Genomic DNA, 21,493 nt, shown 5'->3' on the forward strand with positions numbered 1-21,493 from the left:
GCTTTCATTATTTCATACCTGGCAGATTGTGTCACCCCCAACTGTCATCCCTACTACCAATTCCTCCTCACTGACAGGTCATCCTGCAGAGCACATATTTGATTGTGCTAATTTCCAGTTTAACAAACTTCCTTGGCTCCCACATGTCTGTAGGTTACAGTACAAACACCTCACTGAAGCAAACAAAGACTTTCCTAATCTACTCCCTATTTGCCTTTCCAGATCCAGGGCAACCTCTCTCCTCCAAGTCCTCAGCCCCATGACCAGAACCTTCCATATCACTTCACCTTTGGATTCCTGCCCTGTGCTTCCACTGCCCTACCTCTTCTTTTTCCTCTATCAAATTCCTCCTCACATTTCACCGTACAGCTCTCAAGGATTTTCTCTTAAATGTCCACCCACGGTTCCTACAACCCTTAGTTCCTTCCTTCCTGCCTCTTTGTGAACTCAGCACATTCACCATGTTATAACCTTCTATATTTTAGACAACTCATCCCCTGAGCTAAATGTTTCCTGAGAGCTGGCATTATTTCTCTTCCATCTCTGTATCCCTGTGCTCATCACTTTGGTAAATGTTATAAATGAGTGCTAATAGAACTGAAGCATTAAGTCCCATTTTTGTCCCAGATGTCTGGTTTTCATAGTAATGTTGCTTTCTCACCATGGCAGACTTGGGGATGAAAGTGGATACAGATGAGATAGTTTAAATTAGACATAAATTAGAGTTTTCTCTTGTTTGGGTTTCCTATTTTAAGAGAGACAAGTCTCCTGCTCTATCCACTAGGATACCCACCAATAGGTGGATAGTTAAGTTAATTAGAAATATATAAAATTAAAAATTCAGTTTCTCAGTCTCACTAGCCACATTTCAAGTACTTCATGTGTCTAGTGGCTACCTTATTGGACAAAGCAGAATGGAATTATTTCCATCATTGCATCAAGTTCTATGGGACAGCGATGTAAATCTCTGGCCTTTACACTTCACTCTCCCCTCTGAAAACCTTCTTCCACCCTCTTCCCACACCGCTTTCCTTATAACCATCATCATCCTACTTGTGTCTGTAATTCTTGCGTCTTTGAATAGACCGAGGGTTGCAGGTCGTCAGGGACAGTCTTACCGCTGTCACGCCAGTGTTTATCCTTGACTCTCAGGCACACAGTAGGCGCTCAGTAAATGTTGAATTAATAAGTGATAGAATGGGGGGGACTTTCCAGATACAATAGTCCCAAGCCCCTTCCCCATGCTGATTAGTTCCATATCCAGCGTTTCTTATTTTTAACCTTATTTGTAAGCATCTTCCTAAAGAAAAGAAAGAAGCGCGGTGCACCTGCTGATTGCAGCTCCCGAGGCTGCGGGCGCCAGTCGTTCCTGTTCAGACGCTCTTGGGCCCACCCCTTCCCGCCTCTGCCCCTTCCCGCCCTCTCCCGGCTCTCGCTAAATCCTGGAGCCCGCGCGGTCGCCCCCGCTGGTCATTGCGCAAGCGCGGCCCGCGAGCGTGGGGCATCTGGAGGCTGCGGGCTGCTGGCACGCAGGAGTGCGGGGGTTTGCGGCCTGCGTTCGGCAGGCTCCAGCCGCGCACCACCTGGTAGCGAGGCGCAGCGAGCCGAGTCTCATCTCGCCCTGGGCAGTGTGGCCATGGAGAATCAGGTGCTGACGCCTCACGTTTACTGGGCTCAGCGACACCGAGAGCTGTATCTGCGCGTGGAGCTGAGTGACGTGCAGGTAAAGGCCGGGTCCGGGCGGCGGGACGCACGCAGGGCCGCGGCTCCAGGGACCCTCCCCAACCCCCTGCCCCTTTGTCCGGGTGAGCACAGGAGAGCCTGCAGTGCGACAACAGGGTAGGGCCGGCCCTTGTCGGGAAACACCCGCAGACACCTGGCCTGGGCCACGACCCCCTGAGGGCTGCAGGTCCTTTCGGATGCTGCGTGAGTGTTGCGCGGGCCTCGGAGGCTGCCTCGGGCCTCCTCTTTGTCTGCGGCCTGATGGTTTCCCGAGCCCGGCCCCGGAGGCCTGGCGGTCAGGGTTCGGGTTTGCTGAGGCCCTTGGACGCGCGGGATGAGTTGGTTGGGTGAGGGGTGCAGTGTGACAGTGGCTTGCTGAACCGTGGCTGGACGTCTAGCGCTGGCCTGAGGTCCAGCCAGTTCCTTGCGACCTTCATGAGACCCGCCGGGGCCTCAGAGGGGCCACACCCACCTCCCAGCCGGTTAGGAGTGGAAATCTTTCTTGTTAATTTTAAAGTCCAGAAGACCCCGAAGAAGTGCTTTTTACCCCTTGTTCTGAAAGCTGTGAGCTCAGGTTTGCTGAGTTGCTTAGAGAATTTAAAAATTACCTTCAGTTATATCGAGCATTTATATTTGATCTCATTGACACTCTCAAGCTGAGGCCTCCGAAATAGTGGAGATTTCAGGACCTGTACCCCCATGTTTCTCTCCAAACCATCCAGAATTCCAGTCTTTGAGGAACTGGAGTTTAAATTTGGAATGTTCTTTCTACAGTCATCCTTACCCCCTACTCTCCTTGACATCTATAGTATTTTGTAATCTCCTTCACGCCACTTAACTCTGAGTGTGTTTGGATTGGTCAGCCCCTCTGGCATAATGCCTTGCAAAGTGTAGGTGTTCTTTGAGTGTGGACTTGAATTTTCTGAATTTAATCTTTACTTCTGGACTATAAATCTGTTTTCCTGTTGAAAGATAAAAGACGATACTGGCCAGAATGCCTTCAAGTAGGCAGTGACATTGCACGGTGTGTCATTTAATGTGTTAAACCAGGCTGAATTATACTTTTGCCTCAGAAGACGAATAAGTGTTCTGTGTTGTCTCTCCTCTGTTCCAGGGCGTTTTAATAAAAAAGAAAGAAAAACAAGTTTTTGTAGATGGGGATCAAAGTTTCCATCTAGAGAGCGTTTTTCCAGCAATCCGTAAGAAAAATATGAAATATGTGTTACGACAGCCTCTTTAAGTATTTTGTTAAGCATTATGCAGACCAATTATATAAACTCAGTCCTTGCCCTCTCTAGATGTCTGTCATGTAATAAGGATGTGATATTTTGGGATAATTTTGAAGCTGCAAACAGAAAAGGTGTTTTTAGGGGGCTTAGAGGGTAGTGGTGGAAAGAAGTGCAGATTAGTTGAACAAATGAAGGAATGCACCATACTTACATTTTTCCTAAAAGATCTAAACCTTTTAGTTAAGAAACATGAAAACATGTGTTATCATATTTGGTATATTTAAAAATATGAAGGTGTATATGTTTGAAATATAGTTAAAGAATTATAAAGGTGGAGAAAAAATGGAATTTTCTTTTGGAGAGAGAGAGCTCCAAAAGCTTTTTTTAAGTTTTTGAAAAAAAAAAAAATTTTTTTTTTTTTTTCCGTAATTGAGTTTTTAGTTTTTGTGGGATATCCTATGTGTAATTCTGAGGCATCCCTGTCAGCTACCATTCGTTTAAAAGTAACATGTCAATAACATTCATAAAAGAAATCCTCTACCACATGTGAGATACTACAGATTTACAAAGATGAGTCAGATTCCGCTTTCAAAGGGCATACTATCTAGAAGGAAGCATATTATCATATGCAAACAAAAAGTTTTGTGCATGAGCATGTTTATTGGTAAAATTGGAGTTGAATATTGAACCAGTTCCCTGGTGTTAAATGAATTTGTTATTTCTGTTTAGTTAGCGATGACTTCCACAAATTAATATAAAGTATTCTTGACAAACTAAGAAAGGCCTGAGAGAATTTTCCACAAAAAGAAAGGCATAGACTTTTAGATTATCTGTCTAACTTGTACCATGTCAATGTTCTGTAGCCCAAGACTGCCAGGAACATCTAGTTAAACAAGTTGGGTTTATTACTCTTTTCAGCAAGAGCAAGCTTACCCCGTGGGGAACCATGGGGTATGTCTTAAGAGGGTGTTAGAACTGATTAAAGGATTTGGACTTTGGTGATTGGGGGATGGTCTAAGGAAGCAGGAATTTGCTTTAGATGCTGTCACAAAATGGTAATTCTGTGGTTGAGCATCTGAATAAATCTTATCTATAGGGAAGGGAAAATAGCCCAAGAATAAAATTGTATGTAATTGATAGGGAAGTAGCTGTCACTTATTTTGGCAAAGAGAGGAAGGTATCTGGTATCTTGTGGGTGGCCATGTTTTTGTTTGTGCTTACACAAAATTATGACATGGCCTTGGTCTCATTTTATCAAGGTTTCAGAGGAACCTTGTCCGAAGTTGATATTCTGTGAGGTTGCTTATGTCAAATAGGAGAATAACATGTCCTAGCTGTGAGTGCCAAGCCAACTTATGAATGTCAGAGGCTGTTTATTTATTTTTTTAATTTCTCAATTGCTCTATGCAGGGCCTGTGAAACCAGTGATTCTGGCTCAGGATGAAGCAATTCATTTATTTGTTCAGTGAAAACCATTGGTAGAGTACCTACTCTTGCCTGGTTAAGCTAGATACTGGGTTGTTGGACAGCCCGCTATCGCCCCCTGCTTCCTCAAACATGTCCCACAGCTTATGTGAGTGAGTTTTAGTATTGAATTCCAGTTTGGGGGCATCAGCTCTGCTTCCCTACCTTCCTGAGACACAGAACTTTCGGGTTCACATCTCTATTCTGTCTTTGGAGCTGCAGGGCTAGTGGTTGATGAGAAACCATTACTGATGTGAGGAGGAATGGTACACAATAGACGTCAACAGCAGCATTGTCTGTGTTTGAGGTGAGCAGTAGCAAAAAGGCTAGCTGGAGTCTAGGGGGGCTAGGACAGGGTTACTTTCCGAATAGAGTTTATTTTCAAGATAAGCATAATGGACATATTTGTGCCGACAACCATAGTTATTAAAGCATTTGTTCATTTATCAAGGCTTTTGTTTGTTTTAGTTGTGTGTGGACAAAGTGCATAGTTCTGTTTGGGAGCTAATTGAAAAACACTGTTCTTGTCCTTACCTAATAAAAAGTCTGGTGAAAAGAGTGATAACTGAAGATATGAGATTGGGTCCTTCCTCTTCTATCTGGTGGCCATGGATAATTCACTTAACTTGTCCGAGCCTCGGTCTCCTCATCCAAATAAATGTAGGCTAATAACACCTAATTCACAGGATTGTTTTGAGGTTTGCATTGGATAAAGGATTTGAAAGTGCTTTGTGAATTCTAGTGAGCAATTCAAGTGTAAGGGATTATTATTGTGATATTAAACCTTAGATGAGAAAAACACAAAGAGCAATAAAACAGAACAGAGTCTAGTGGCAGACTTAGCCATAAATGAAATTTATTGTACAACAGTGGTGGATTTACAAATTAATAGGGGAAAGGATGAACCATTCAGGAAATTGTATTAGGGCAATTGGTAATCCAAATGGCAAAAAGATAAAATAAGATCTTGCTTGTTTTATACACAGTGGATTAATGACCTAAATGCATAAAGCAAAACTACGGAAAGAAAATATAGACTATCTTTATTGTATTGGAATAGAAAAGAATGTGTTAAACAAGACACAGAAATCATAAACCCTAAACAAAAAGATTGACAAATTTAAGACTAGCATCTTGAATATGTGAAACACTAACTACAGATCAATAAGAAAAAAGACATATTACCCAATAGAAAAAGGGGTATATAAGCAGTTAGGAAAAGGAGACAAGAATGGCCAATAAACCTGAAAAGATGCTTGACCTCACTTATACCAGGGACATGTAAATGAAAATTATAGGATACTATTTCTCACATTAGATTGTGAAAAATGAAAAGTCTGACATTACCTACTGTAGGCAAGGATGTTCAGCAATGGGGCATTTTTATACAGCTGGTGGGAGTATTCATTAGTACAACTGATTTGGAGAAGAGTTTGGCACAATCTAGTCAAGTTGAAGATGTCCTTACCCTTATGACTTGGAAGTTTTGCTCCTTAGAAAAGCCCTTCCATATATGCACAAGGAGACCGCATGTTCATTGTAGCAAAAAAATTGAAAACAACCTCAATTTTTATCAACAGAAGAATGGATAAATTGTGTATTTACACAGTGGCACACTGTACAGCAGCTAAAATAGATGAAACAGAACCACCCATATCTACAAAGCTTAGAAATATAATATAAAATGAGAAGCAAGTTATAGGAAGTATGAAACCATCTATGTAACATGTAAAATAATACTTCATATTATAATGAATACCCAACATATATTGTGAATAAAGAAATACAGTGGGAATGATAAACTCCAATTCTAAAATAGTGGTTACTTGTGAGGATGGGATGCTTTTGAGACGGAGAGGACAGTGGGATTGAATAATTGTATACCCATATGTGTTTTATTTCTTTAAAAAAAACTGACGCTAGTAAAGCAAAATGCTAATGGATGATAGGTACAGTGATGCTTGCTGTATTTTTCTGTGTATGGCCAATTGCTTGAAATATTTCATAATAAAGATTAAGTAAGTCTAATTTAAGCTGTTTGGAACCACAGTACAAAAACACTCATAAAGCAATAAATTAATTAAAAATTTTGGTAACTGTTGAGTTCCCACAGTGATTCAGGCATTAGGGGGTGCAGTGGTAAGCAACAAACATAAAGATACTACCTTCAGGTTGATGAAGATGGACAATAGATAAATTAATAAATAAAATAATTACCAAGATGAGTACTCTGAGGGAAATGAAGAGTAATTACTTGATAGAGGTATTATAAGTAGGGTGGTAAGGGAAGGCTTCATTGAAGAGGTGATGTTTGAGCTAAGTGAAACTTAAAGGATAAAATGAGTTATGAAGAGAGCTGGGGGAAGAACATTCCAACTAGTGCACAGGCTCAAAGGCAGGCAAGGGCTTGGGGTGGGGGTTTCGGGAACAAAAAGGTTGGTTGGAGTATAGTAAATAAGGCATAAGTTAGATAGAAAGAGATGAGATTGGAAGAGTTTGCAAGATGTAGGTCATGTAGGGCCTTGTTGCCATGGTAAGGGGTTTGGATTTCATTGTAACAGCAATGGGTTCCTTTTAAGCAGAGGGGTGACATTATAGGATATTTTTTTAAAAAAAAGATTATTCTGGCTGCTATGTAGGTTATAGAGGGGCAAACAAATCTGGAAAACCATTTAGGAAGTTTATTATAGTAGTGTGGGAGAGAGATAGGAGGCTTAGCCTAGTGGAAGTAGAGAGCCATGGTCAGATTTGAGATGTATTTGGAGAGAACCTTCAGGCCTTGATGGATTGCATATGTTAGGGCTGGTGGGGAAGAGGGAAGAAGGAAAGAATCAACAACTAGCCTTAGAATTTTGGCTGAAGCACAGAACAGATGATAATACAGTTTACTGAAATGGTTAAGACTGGAGAAGAGGTTTAGGGGCCAAAATCAAGAGTCCCCTTTTGGACATGTTAGTACGAAACTCTTGTTTTACACACGCTCCATGCAGAAATGTGAAGTAATCATGTAGAAGTATATAAATGCAGAGTTCAGGGCACTAGTCTGGGCTGAAAGTACAATTTCAGGACATCTTAGACTTCATTGATTGTAAGATGCACCATTGTTTTATGTACCATGAAGGAAAAAAATGCTGATGATTAACTATGATACATACTTTCTTATCACTTTGAATATGTTTTTTACTGATTGCAAGAGCTCTTTTAGATGTATTTAAAACTATCAGTTCTCTCCAGCCAAAGGCCACTAGAAACACACCCTGTTTTTGTTTTTGTTTTTCTTTTTTTTAGATGTTTAAGTCAGAACAATAACTTTTTCTTCCTGTATTGATTACATTTATTTATTTGTTTATTTATTTTTATTAGTTTCAGGTGTAAGACATATATTCTTTCTAAAGAAGTACAGGGGAACCACCTAGACCCTTTGTCCTACCTGCCCCACTGGTCTGCCAACTCAACATACTTAGGGCTTTATATTTACAAGCCAAAGGTTAGTTTACAAAGAACAACTTTTCTGCACCCATTTTCCAAGTTAATTTGTTAATTCATTGTCATTTGGCTCAAGGAAAATGGTTTTAACTTAAGGAGCACGCAGAAAATGAAACCTCAAGGTGAATAATAAAGTATGTCAAAGGAGAAAGTCAATTTGGCTTGGATCGCTGATTCCAGTGTCTTTATCATTGGTGTTTTCATTCAGAGTTTGAAATACATTGGACAAATGAGTGGATCCCTACAAACCCTCATCTCATTTGGTCTTAGTCTTGGCAATATTGTGCTTTTCCTGAGGTGCAGCCTTGTTTTTGTTTTATGGACACTGAGTTATTTCTAACTGAAATGTCCCATTTAAAGTGGACTGCTGGGAAGCTTATAGTCCAATTAGAAACCATAGGAAGCGCATCAGTCAGAAAGCTCCCAGCCACAAGTCAGAGATCTAACTGCAAGTATCCCACACAAGTGTCTTTTGTTACAAAAGACACTTGTAACACCCTGTTTTAACAAGTTTGGTTTATTGCTTGTTTTAGTGAGGGAGAACCAACACTATGGTGAACCATGGGGTATCTCAGTAAGAGGGTATTAGAAAGAACTGATTATAGGATTCGGATTTTAGTTGGGTAACTGGGAGAAGGTCTAAGGAAGTGCGGATTCGATTTAGGTTGGATGCTGTCAGAGGGCAGGGACAATTCTATGATTGGGTATTTGTGGGTGGCATAGTGGTGACCTGTGCTTAGACAAAATTATGAGATTACCTTATTTTGTGTCATTTTATCATGGTCTTTGAGATTGTTTACGTTCAATAGGAGAACAAAATGGCCTTGCTGTGAGCTTTAGACCGGCTTGTAGTAATTTTGAGATCTAGTTGTGAATGTCAGATCAGTTTCAGATGTTATGGGCTGCTTATTTTCTTTCTTAAAACAGGCTTCTAAAAAATCATAAATCTTCTCTGTATACATAAATATGAAAATATAAGCAAAATAAATTGGTGAAGATACTCCTCAGCTATCTTCATATTTCACTCTTCTGAATAATTTTTCTATTCAGAGATGTCGCTGTTCCTGTTTTTCCACACAGTGTGTATCATCCTCTGTGCCATTAAGAGTACTAGTAATGTAGCATTTCTGAAAGAGTGCTCTGCTATTATCGTTGGCATTTATGTTTTGAAGACATCAGTATGTATATAAGTTTTGATGCTGGCACCTTCTTGATCTTACCAGAAGATGTCAGCAAAATGTTTCCAGGCGAGAACCAGGACTCAAATGGCCTGTAAGTGGTTTGTTGACTAAAATATTGAATTGCAGTTTTCTAGTCATGCCATCTGGAATAACATCCAAGCTTTCACATGCTCAGGCAAGTGATTACTATGTTTTGGTTGCCGCTTTGCTAAAACAATTGTAAGGTGCTGCCATCAATTGTAATAGGTATCCTGATTTTCTAGTCTTGATTTGGATGGGGGTGAAGAGTGTAGAGCCTGAGTTTACATATTTCATTTTCATCCAGCCACCCTTAATCCTCAGCCTTCCCCTATACCTAATGAAATTAATTTATTCTTCTTGTTGCAATACAGGCCTTAAATTTGGTGTAGCTTTCCCCAACCATTCTATTCCCATTGTGCTCACTATCTTAATGACTGTAAAATTTACTGCTCTTTACTACTCTCTTGGTCTTGAGCATATGTTATTTGATACTATTTGATAACTTCTCACAGGAAACGACTCATCTGTTCTACTAGATTCTCTGCCTCCACAGCGCAGGAGCTGAGTCTTAGAGATCTGTGTGTTCCCCTGTGACACCTCCCATAGCACCTTGTACCATTTGCCATTGTCAGAATGGACTGGCTCGGTATGATTGTTCTGCACAGTTAGCATTTTTAGGGTCCTTCTTGCAAGAACCTACAATCTCAGATGGGTACAGATAATGTAGGGAAACCCTGCACAGAGATGTGAATAAACAACTTAAATATATTCTCTGGAGGAGGCACACGGTAGGAGGTTGAGTCCCCAAGGGGGAAGGATGGAGGGAAGTAAGCCCCTGGTTTTAATTTCATTTTTCTCCTTATTAAAATGCCCTTCTCGCACCCTTGGTATCTTTTCACAGAATCCTGCCATCAGCATCACTGAAAATGTGCTGCATTTCAAAGGTCAGTATCTGGGCAAGTGCTCCCAGCTCTCTGAACAGTTCAAGAGGTGTAGTGATGGTTCCTTTTTATTTTTATCTGTTTTATTCACTTACTATTTATGCTCACCTCTCTGATACTTTTGAGGTAAACTAGATTATTTTGAAATATATGATTAGAAAAAGTCAAAGAATTTGTTTAAAATCCTGCTTTCCCCTTAGAGAGGCAGTAGATACAGCAAAAAAAAAATCCTGGGCTAGAAATAAGGAGATCTGTCTTTTAGTTCTGATTCTGCTACTACCTTGAACAACTTACTGACTTCTCTGGACCTATAAATGAGGGTATTAGGTTATAAGCTGTGTTTCTCAAGCTTGAGGACCCACAGACACCTGAGAATATGTTCTCAGCATCCTCCAGGGCTGTAGACCCAGATTGTGGAACATGTTAAGAGTTAAATATGGTCACTTTACATGATATTTGTCTTCATGGCAACTGGGAACACAGAGGCAAACAGCCACTGACCTTGTGTGGTCTTACTTGCTTATAAGGTAGCCATCTAGATGCTTTTAAAAAAAGATTATAATGAAACCAAAAAATAGAAATTTTCTTAATGAGACTTTGTGGCTCCCTGATATTATACTTACAGACCAGTTTAAGAAATACTTATTTCAGATGATACCTGAAGCTTTTCCAGCTCTGACGGTCTTTGATTATGTGAATCTGCCTCCATGTCCTTTCTCCTCAGTTCATCAGCAGATTTGCTGCTGTGCCTGAGAGGGTAGGTCTGAATTTATTGTCACCCAGTGGGGTGAGATTCTCCCTACTCTCCTTCTATTCTAGTTCCTTGGAATGTCATTAGTAAGTGACTAGGGTCATGGGACATGGAAGAGTAGCTGTTTTACATGAGATTCCATCTACCTTAATATACTTGCATGAAAGCACAGCCTGGCTTTTGTATCTACTTTTGAAGATGAGAGTAGCAGTGGCAGCAGCTCAGACTTTTGGGCAGTTATACATTTGAAAGGAAGTTAAAATGATAAAAGTATATCTTGCCACTTGGAGCTTGTAGATTGTCTTATCTTAAGGAATTTATGGTCTTAGAGAACAATAGGCACCTGTAGCAAATATTAGGCAAGTTATACCACATATGGCCAGATGAGGAAAGAGAATCCTAGGAAGGAACCGAATGATAGACCAGTCAGAGAGAGAGGAAGGGATGTCCAGCAGTCACTGGCACCTAGGCACGGTGCCTGTTTGTTTTGGGGAAAGGAGCCATGCCAAGGTACAGGGATGGCATAATGGTCAACCCAGGAACTTTCCTCCCAGTGGCATTTGTCCTCTCTTAGGAATGAGCTGAGAAATTTTTTTTTCTCTTTTTTATTCCTTTTAGGATGTGTTAAAGGAGAAGTCAGCTCCATTTTCTGTCCCTGGTTGGGTGTTAGATTCAGAGCTTTCTTTGAGACAGTCCAACATTTCCATGTACACTGCAACTTCCCTTAACCTGATTTTTCTCTGCACTGGATTTGGTGTTAAATTAAATGTGAAAGTTAAATTTATATCTATGTGATACCTTTGGCTTTGCTTTCTCTATTTTTTTTCCTGCTGGTTATTGTACTGGGCATTGTCAGGTCCACACTGGACGATTAAGTGAATACTCTGGAACTGATCATCAGAAGGACATATGGAGATAAATGTTTGTCCAGGATTTAGCTTATCTAGCTGTTGAGTAACTCTCCTCACCATGCCCCACGCATTTGGGCAGGGCCCATTCATATTTGTATACTTCTGAAAGTACTGTACTAATCTTTTGGATGGCCTTGGCTCTGCTCAAGGTCATAGTAACCCACATTTCTTTTTTTTATAGCTCAGGGACATGGTGCCAAAGGAGACAATGTCTATGAATTTCACCTGGAGTTCTTAGACCTTGTGAAGCCAGAGGTATGTTCTTTCCTTTCTTACCTCCCTTTCCATTTTAGGAAATAAATACTAGCAGTTTAGTGAAATGGGGAGCAGGGGGTAGAAAGAACATAAAAACCAAAGGAGAATATAGTTATTTTATGGTACAGGTTATAGCTGCAGAGGAATGGGAAAGTTGGAGAACCTGAGGTGAATCTGGGCTCTGCCATTTATCAGCGGCATGAAGTCTGTTTACTTCTTTGAGTTCCAGTCTCCTCATGTGTTAAATGAAGGATTGGATAAGTGATCTTTAGGGTCTTTTCCAGCTCTGATATTCTGTTTTTTAGTGATGAAAGAGGAGTATGGTATCCACAGAGCAGAGTTACATAGGGTAGGCAAAGCCCATGCCAGGTCGTTACTTTAATGTGACTTTGCCAGAGGGGCAATAGAAATCAGAAAAGGCTGAGGCAGCTGATCTTTAGAAAGAATGCTAGATGTGTAATTGAAGTTTTCCTTCTCGCAGAGCTTGAGGAAGCTTCTCTAATAGGAAGGGAGAGAATCCATCAGATGGTGTATTTCGGTTTCTGGAATTACACTCTTATCTCTGGGGGCTTGAGCATATTGATTTCCCTCTGCAGGAGGGTTCAGTTGTTTTGCTTGTTTCATTAGTTAGCAGTGGTTTCAGGGATGGAGAACCAGTCATGGGCGTTGCTTTGGGAGAAGCCATGTAGAATAATGAACTGGAACAGCCTCTAAGAATTTGAGTTTTGGGAAGACTCCCTAGGCTGACCCTTGTGAAAAAGTTCTATCTGATTCAGTACAGTTCTGGCCTTGATTAGACATTTCTAAAACAAGGGCTCGCTACGCCAGGGACCATTGACCATTTGAATTCAGTCTTCTTCATAGGAGGGAAATTTGGGAGGTGAGGAGACACTTGAGAGAGTGATTGGATTTTAGTGCCTTGCATGATGTAGATCCAGCAGGAGGTTCGTCTAGTTTCGTCTTGGTCTAGGATAACCAGGGACTCTCTGCCTTTCTTATCCTGATTTCCTCCTGTGTCATTCCTTGGGGAATCAGAGAAAGACAGTGCTGTTCTTACCAGTTCTTCCCTATACCAGCCCTTGGTTTAGATGCTGTCTTTGCTTCAGGACTTGTAGGAACAGAGAAGGAAGGGGAATAAGCCTACCGTACATTCTCAACCTTCTCATTCTCTCCCTTAGCCAGTTTACAAACTGACCCAGAGGCAGGTAAACATTACGGTACAGAAGAAGGTGAGTCAATGGTGGGAGAGACTCACCAAGCAGGAGAAGCGCCCACTGTTTTTGGCCCCTGACTTTGATCGTTGGCTGGACGAGTCTGATGCGGAAATGGAGCTCAGAGCCAAGGTCAGTAAGAACCCCAGAATCTAGACCCAAATCACGAGGAACCCAAGTTATTTGGGCCACCTCAGATACCTGTCAGGGTCTGATAAAATAAGGACAAAGTTACAAATTCAGTCAAAGACCTGGAGACATGGTTTTATAGAAGTATTGGCCATATATTTTGTAGGCTATTCCTCATTGGGATTTGTTTGATGTTTTTCTCATGATTAGACGAGGGTGATTGGTTTGTGGGGAGGAAGACCATAGAGGTTTCATTCTTATGTCATATCTTGGGTACATAATTATCGACATGACTTATCACTGTTGATACTGATCTTGATCACGTGGCTGAAGTAATATTTGTCAGGTTTTTTCACTAAAATGTTACTCCCCCTCTTTCCTTACTTGGAAAGAAGTCCCTATACATAGGCCACACTGAAGGAGTGGGGAGTTATACTTCCCCATCTTTAGGGTGGAATATCTACATACTTTATTTGGAATTATTCTGCATGGGAGATATTTCTGTTCTCTCCCATTTATATATTCAGTCATTTATATGAGTACAGACTCATGAACATTTATTTTATAGTTTGTGTTATAACCGTTTATTTTGTTACTCAAACTGTTTTAGCTTTGGCAGTTGGAACTCTTTCAGTTGGCTCTTGTGTCCCTTTGATAAAGCTCAAAGCTCCATCATTGTGGGGCTTGTTTTTTGAGTACTTCCTTAATTTCTGGGACTATAAGCTGCTCCAGGCTTATCTTGTATATTCCCTGCTCCAGCCCTAGAATTCTTCAAGGAGCTCTGTTCTTTTTATTGGCGAATGATAGGGGAACCAAGATCTGGACTCGGGTATGCTCATTGTTACTGGTTATCGCTTCTAGGCTCACTCTGCTCACAGAACAAGGAGAACTATACGTGTCCATACTAGCCTATGCATATACAAATATCTATAAATATTTCTATATGTAACCATCTATGTATTAACCTAATATGAGTTCATATTGATGCTGGAGATATAATTTTAGCTTCTGGAGAAATTATATTAAAAATCTAGAAGTCTTAAAAACTAAAATACAGTCTATTTTCTGCTTTACATTTCTGTTTTGTTTCTATGACCATGACAAATCTAGAGTCTTACCAGCTCTTAAGATTTCAAGACTACCTACCCACTTTGTAGTTTGGAAGCCAGCTGATTGGCTTAATTCTGTGAGATGAGCATTGGATGGGTATTCTATGATGTTAGTGTCAGTCAGTAAGGAATCAGGCTTTTTGGCACCATGAGCTAGGACATTTTCCCCAGTGAAGCATGAACACAATTGGAGGAGGTGGCTTTGAGGGCGCGTCATACCACTTATCCAGCATGTGGACTTTTGCAAGCATATGCGAATTCCACCTAACTTGTGTTCTTGGAAAACTTGTGTCCAAATTCCAGGAAGAAGAACGCCTAAATAAACTCAGACTTGAAAGCCAAGGCTCCCCTGAAAGTAAGTTGCTCCTGCTGCTGTAGTACTTAGTTGCCTGTTAACTTTTGATAGAAATGGGGCATGGATGAGTGTGATGTGGCAGGAGAGCTACTATTATATAGGTTAGTTGGTGAGAAATCCTTAATGTCCAATGTGTAAGTTGTGCACACCCACATCAGAAGTCTTTTAATGTTTTCCTTCTGTTTGGAGACTAACATCATCTGAGTACAACAGGCTGGTATAGCAGAATGGAAGAACCTTAATCTCCTGGGCTGGCCTAATGTTAGGTGGCAGCAAGTCCATCATGGACATATGGAAATGTCATGTAGGTCCAAGGCCACACTCCTTCCAGCCTGGTGTTTTTCTCCAGGCTGAGATCTTAAGGGTTATGCCACAAACAAGTGTGGTTGTCAACCTTAAAAAAATCCGTTTCTATTTCTGTATAACCACTTACAAGCAAGAAGCTCTGTAAGTGTATTATCTTATGGGTGACAGATTCAATTCAGCAGCTATTAAATCCTCGCTTCATGGAATGCATTGTACTAGGCCCCTGAGGTGTGGAGCTGATGAATTCATCATAGCACCTATGCTCCAAGAGCTTACATTCATTCTAGAGGGAGGACCATGAAAGTCTATATAAAAACTAATGCTGGAAACCAGAATAAAATAAGCGTTCCTCATTTGTTCATACTTTTTCAAGTTTTAGTGGTGCTTACTTGGCATGCCATAAATAAGAAGGGGAGAGTTTTAGAGTAGTTGTTTTCAAACTCTGTCCCATGCTCCCAAGGGGTTCCCAGAGATGCTTTGGAAGGACAGGCCAAGCAAGTAGTTCCACTTCAATCGGAGCAGCTCTGCTTTTGTTTCATATATTGGGGTTGCGAATAAAGCTTCTCTTGAAAAGGAGGTTTCATTGCTCTAAAAAATATTTGAATAACTACTAATTTAGAGAAATACTCCTTTAGAAAAGCAAAGGAGAGGAGACAATTAGTGGAGGTAAAGAATAACAACTCAAAAAGGCTACTTTGAGATTTAAAGTAATTCTTTGGTGTTTTAGGGGGATAAACTTCAAAAATATGTAAAAATTCTTGCATATAGATTTTTAGGATGTTAGATAAAGCTTTAATTGTTTTATCTAAATTCATAAAGTTTCCTGATGAATTTCTTTATGATGGCGAACTGTAATGCATTTTTGTAGTTTTGAAGAAAAATTTTAGTTAAAGATTGCTAAATGTCTGCCCTTTTTTGGCCCCTTAGAATAAGGTTGCTTTTGCTTAACCACAGTAGTGTGATTATTTGAGTATCAACCAAGCGTGTATGTAGAATATCTGTAGCTTAGGAATAAATTTGTAGCAGCCGAATCTGAATTCCATAGCTCCTGAGAATTATTCTTTCCTTTACCCTACTCCTTTGACTCCACCATGACTGCCTAGCTCCTCACGCCTTCCTTAACTCTGCAATTGGCTTGTCTTCACAAACCTTAGGCTGCAGACAAAATTCATGTTCCTTATTCTCCTGCCTCTCAATTACTGTTTTTGTGTCTTTGAACTAGTTTGACCTACATGACCTTAAAACAATTCCAGAGAAGAAACTGTAGATTACATTAAGATGACAAGAGCAGAAGCCGAGTTTAGCTTTTCCCCCCCTACTTTAATGCCTCCTAAGATACATTTTATTCTTGGATTTGTTAGGTCTGTATACTTACCCTTCGAGGTTGTGAGGGGAAAGACTGCTGAAAACATACCTTAGAGCACAGTGTTCCTCATAATTGTTCCTTATCTGTTTCTCTGAGGAACCAGGAGCCCAGGCTGGTGCAGACCTGGGCCAGGTGTTTCTGTGGGAGCTTAGGGCACCCAAGTAGGAAAGAGGGATGGAGGCATGCAAGTGTGCCTCATACCCGCCTCCTGCTGTGATTACTGTTTGTAACAGTTTACTACCTTGCTTTGCTTTTCAGCTCTTATAAGCTTGAAGAAAGGATACCTGTTCATGTATAATCTTGTACAGTTCTTGGGATTCTCCTGGATGTTTGTTAACATGACTGTGCGGTTCTTTATCTTGGGAAAAGGCAAGTACCAAATGTTAATACTAGTTTCCTTTTTTCAGTAGATTGGCCTACTGCTCAGCAAAGGTAACACTCTCTGCTTTTGGTATTAATAATAACCCCCCCATATTTATGTAGCACTTGATGCCTTTCATTGTGCTTTCACATCTCTATTTCCCATGGCCTGTGAAACAGGCAGGCTGGATATTTTGTCTACTTAGCAGGTGTGGAAACAGGCTTAGAGACAGTCAAAGAAATGGTCCACGTCCACACAGCTAGCCAGGGGCACATCTTGGGCTAGCATCCCTTACTCTATTCGCTATATGATAGTTAATTTATAACCAAAGAAATTGATATGATACTTCCAGTGCCAAAGTTATGCAAGTCCAAAAGGGATCTCATCATTTTGGAGCCTAAATAGATTCTCAAATGGACTATTCTAAAACTGAATGAAAAGACTATCATAAAGATATTAGTTCTTGATAAATTAATTTGTCTGTTTAACAGAATTCTGGCGAAAATAAATGACAATGAAACATTTTTGAGAAAGTATTCCGAAATTTTATAGTGAACAATAAATAGATAATAAAATTTGGGGGAAGCAAGGTAATGGGAGAGGACTTTCTCTACCTGATATGAAAGAATGATAATTAAAATAGTATAGCCTTTGTATAAGAGTAATCAGTAGAGTAGATTAGGTGGCCCAGTAATAGCTCTTACCTTGTATATATTTCTGAATTATATGTTTAAGATAAAAAGAATCATGAATCAATGGGAAAGGCAATATTAGCCAATACTTTTTTATTGGATGGGAAATCTAATAATGTTTCCAAGGAACATTGGTTAGGTTTGGGTACACAAGGGAGCAAGGAATCTGTTTGATTCTTCTCATACTGTATAAAAAAATAAATTCCCCCAAAGGATTTAAGAATTATATATAAAAAAATTAAATCATAAAAGAAGATACAAGTAAATGTTTATAAAAGTCTCATGTGGAAGGTTAGGGCTTTCTAAGCTAAAAGTATTGAAATAATGAAGCAAAAGGTCAATATATTTGACTACATAAAATATCTAAATTCCTATATATAGATATAAAAACACCTCAGTCAAGGCAGCATTAAAGATTAAAAGTACATTGAGGTTAGCAGCGTGGGAATGGAGGTTTGGTGAAAAATTGCAACAAATTCCAAGGGTTGATTTCTTTACATATAAAGAACTTGTATAAATTGATTTAAAAATGTGAAAAGTCCACTCAATAGATAAGCAAATACGAAGGAAGTTCATTAAGAGGAAATAAAATTAATTTAATACACAGAAAAATGTTTAATTTGGTAATGAAGGAAATAAAATAAGACTTTTTTTTTTTTTTAAAGGTTTTTATTGGGGAATTGGAACAGCCCTGGAGAACTGGGGCAAGGGAAACAGACAAGTTGCTGTCCTTTTGTTCTTCAGTCTAGTTGTGGAGGACGTTGCTTCACTGGCCCAAGTTGACACCATCATTGCGCTCTTCCTGGGCGAGGCAGATCAGTCACCGGCTTCTAGACTGCCACTCACACTGGCTGCTGGCTACACATGGTAGCCCATGGCAACCCACTGCAGCAGGGGTTACAGCCTACGTTGTCGCTGGCGACTCACCGCAGCCCAGCTCCAAGTTGAACTGTTGTTCAGCATTTTAGCTGTAGAGGGCAGTGTCACTGACCCTCATATGTGGGATCCGAACTGGGGCCCTCTGGTGTCCCAAGCCAGCTCTTAACTAATGCGCCACTCAGCCGGCCCAAGACATTTTTTATTTATCAATTTTGCAAAGTTAAAAAAGATACCTAAGTCAAGGGAACATATGCTAAAATAGACACACCAGTGGCTATTAGGAGGGTACATAATTACAACAACTCTTGGAATATCATTTAGCAAAGTGAATCAAGAACCTTAAGAGTTTATATCCTTGAACCTGGTAATTTCACTCCTGGAACAAAGAATTAAACTACAAGTAAAGCTTTTTCAAAAAGATAGACATTATGGCATTATTTATATTAGCAAAAATTAGAAGCTACCTAAATGTTCGTCATTGGAGGGATTGGTTTAGGACATTCCCTCAGTGGAATGTTGTAAAACAAATACAAAATATTTAAAGAGTTTATAATAACATGGAGAAATTCTGATTATAGGTCTAAGAAGTAACATAAATTTGTCCTTCCAGTTCAAGCACATCAATATAAAAAGGGGGAAAAAACTGAACCAATATACACGAAAAGATTAGAAGGAAATGCATCATTTTCAGATGGCTTGACTATGGATAATTAAAAAATTTTTTTTCTTTATGAAGAAAAATACAAGTATAATGGAAACTATAAACAATTTAAAAAGAGAAAAGAAAATTCTGTAGACTGTTTTACTCCTCATTCCTAAATTTTCCCATCTGAGGTTTGTAGGTGAATTGTGGTTAGCTCAAGAGTCATTTGAAAAAAGTACACGTTGTTTTTCCAGCCTAACACCTTGGAATTCTGCAAATCACAGTTTAACATAGTTGGAGCGATTCTGAGTGTTGCTGTGCAAGCCTGCTGGCTGTTAGGTGATTCAGTCCAATAGCTGCTAAGTCATCTGGGTCATGTGTTTAAAGTAAGCTGGCCGGATTTGTAATTTCTATTTTGGCTCTGAGCCCCTTCCTTACCACCTACTGGGATGGACTTGCTGGCTTAATTCTTCCTTTATCAGCCTTTAGAGATATAATGAGGACTTGGCGTCTGGCACCCAGGGTCAGAGTTTGCCCTTTGCAATTTTCTCCTTTTGAATAAAGGATGTTGGTGATTGGAAAATTCTACACATGTACTTGTTTTTTCATGTAAACATGTATTTGCTAAACTTCATATGCTAAGCAAACAGCAAACTCTTGGGCTTACATAGAAACTCTTGTTTAAGCTTGTCTAGTTCTTTATTAAGTAATACTTTATTAAATAAAATTTTAATTTTTTTCTAATTATACAAAATGTGTTCATTACAGAAAAATCAGAAAATAAAGACTTAAAATGAAAAACTCTACCATAATCCCAATTATGAGAGCAACAGATTCTTGACATCCTGGTGTGTTTCCAAACCCACGGAACTTCCTTAGGAACAATTCCTTAAGTGGAATTGTGAGATTAAAGGATAGACTGTTTTTAAGGATTTTGGTGCATACTGCCAAGAAAGAGTATACTATTTTATACTACCATTATTTTAAAACCATAGTCCATTAACATATGAGTGTTTTTTCCTACTTTCAACATTTTTTTTTCAAATCATAAACCTAAATGTGGTGAGTTAAAGTGTGGAAGATGGGGGAAACTGGGGTGGAGGTGAATGTGGCGGGGGGAAGGAAGTGAAGGTGTGTTAGCTGTTGCCCATCACTATTAATATTTCCATGTTTCCTTTTAGTCTTTTTTTGTCTCCTGCAGTTAAAAATTATAATTATGCTGTGTATACAATTTTGCATCTTGTTTTAAAAACAGTATTATAAGCATTTTAATATTACTAATTTTATAACTATCATTTTAGAAATCAGATTTCTATTCTTGAATTGAAACAAGGATGAACTTCCCATAAAATTAGAAGCAAAGCCAACAAGATCTAATTTTTGTCTACCATACACTAAATCTTAAGTCTCAAATTTTATTTCAAAGTATGAGAGGTCCTCATTTTTCAAAGATAATTTGCCCAGGAAAAATGCCACTTAAAATGAATCCCCTTAAAAAGAATATCAGAATTTCATTGTAAATGACACAAATATTTGATTGGTATTTTGTCTTGAAAAGGGACATTTACAATTATGAAAATAAATGTTTTATCATATATGTAGCAAAATTTAAATTGTAGTTTTGCATTAATTCTTCAGAGAAAAGAATTAGTCAAATTTTGAACTACTTATTGGTGGAATTTTTCTGGTAAAATTATGCAATAGTAGTATATACCATTCTTCATTTCACACTTGAGTTTGTAGCAGGATTGTAAAATGGATAATTTCTGCAAGGACCTCTTTTATTCACCCAGTATTTAAACCATATTCTTTGGAGACGCCTACAGTGTCATCTTTGTTGGTAACTGCCCTAGCTCTGCCAGATCCTCGAGGCACTACTTGTTCTACTTTATTTAATAGGCAGGGAGCTGAGATTCTAAACTTTCTGCAATGTGCAGGACAAACAGTTGTCCTGGCCAAAATGTCAGTGATGCCCTGGTTGAGAAACACTGCAAAGAAGAACGTAGGAATTCAGGATGGCAAGCGAGGATCAGTATGAAAAGTAAAGGATTTTATATTATGGACCACTCAATTGATACCACATGTGCTGACCTCATATAAGCAATAACTGTTGTTTTAAATTTATATACTATATATATATATATTAAATTATATACTATCCACGAAGTAGATATACTATAGTTTACTCAAACGTCCCACACTCTTAGACACTTAGATAGTTTCTACTTTTATGTACTTAGAATTAATGTTTCAGAGAGCAACCTTATTTCTGAAACTTTTTCATTTTAGATTTTTTTAGTTAGGATAGATTCTCAGAACAAGAATCATTAGGATTAAATATATAAGCACAGGGCCGGCCGAGTGGCGCGATGGTTAAGAGCTGGTTTGGGACGCCAGAGGGCTCCGGTTCGGATCCCACATATGAGGGCCAGTGACACTGCCCTCCACAGCTAAGATGCTGAACAACAGCTCAACCTGGAG

The 21,493-nt window shown here is 39.4% G+C and overlaps 2 protein-coding genes across 2 annotated transcripts in view; one reads left to right on the forward strand and one right to left on the reverse strand.

Annotated features, from left to right (window-relative positions):
• The window catches only part of DPP8 (dipeptidyl peptidase 8), a 64,199-nt gene extending 62,875 nt beyond the window's left edge, over positions 1-1,324 (reverse strand). The window contains exon 1 of the mRNA XM_019647284.1: positions 1,119-1,324. The gene's annotated coding sequence lies outside the window, so the exon portion shown is untranslated. The remainder of the gene's footprint in view (positions 1-1,118) is intronic.
• A 107-nt stretch (positions 1,325-1,431) lies between these two features.
• HACD3 (3-hydroxyacyl-CoA dehydratase 3) overlaps positions 1,432-21,493 on the forward strand; it is a 29,145-nt gene continuing 9,083 nt past the window's right edge. The window contains exons 1-6 of the mRNA XM_019647289.1: positions 1,432-1,723; positions 10,005-10,047; positions 11,888-11,961; positions 13,140-13,304; positions 14,714-14,765; positions 16,696-16,806. Coding sequence (XP_019502834.1) covers positions 1,637-1,723; positions 10,005-10,047; positions 11,888-11,961; positions 13,140-13,304; positions 14,714-14,765; positions 16,696-16,806 — 532 coding nt within the window. The 5' untranslated portion in view covers positions 1,432-1,636. The remainder of the gene's footprint in view (positions 1,724-10,004; positions 10,048-11,887; positions 11,962-13,139; positions 13,305-14,713; positions 14,766-16,695; positions 16,807-21,493) is intronic.

This window comes from Hipposideros armiger, unplaced genomic scaffold, assembly GCF_001890085.2.
Source record: "Hipposideros armiger isolate ML-2016 unplaced genomic scaffold, ASM189008v1 scaffold_110, whole genome shotgun sequence".
NCBI lineage: Eukaryota > Metazoa > Chordata > Mammalia > Chiroptera > Hipposideridae > Hipposideros > Hipposideros armiger.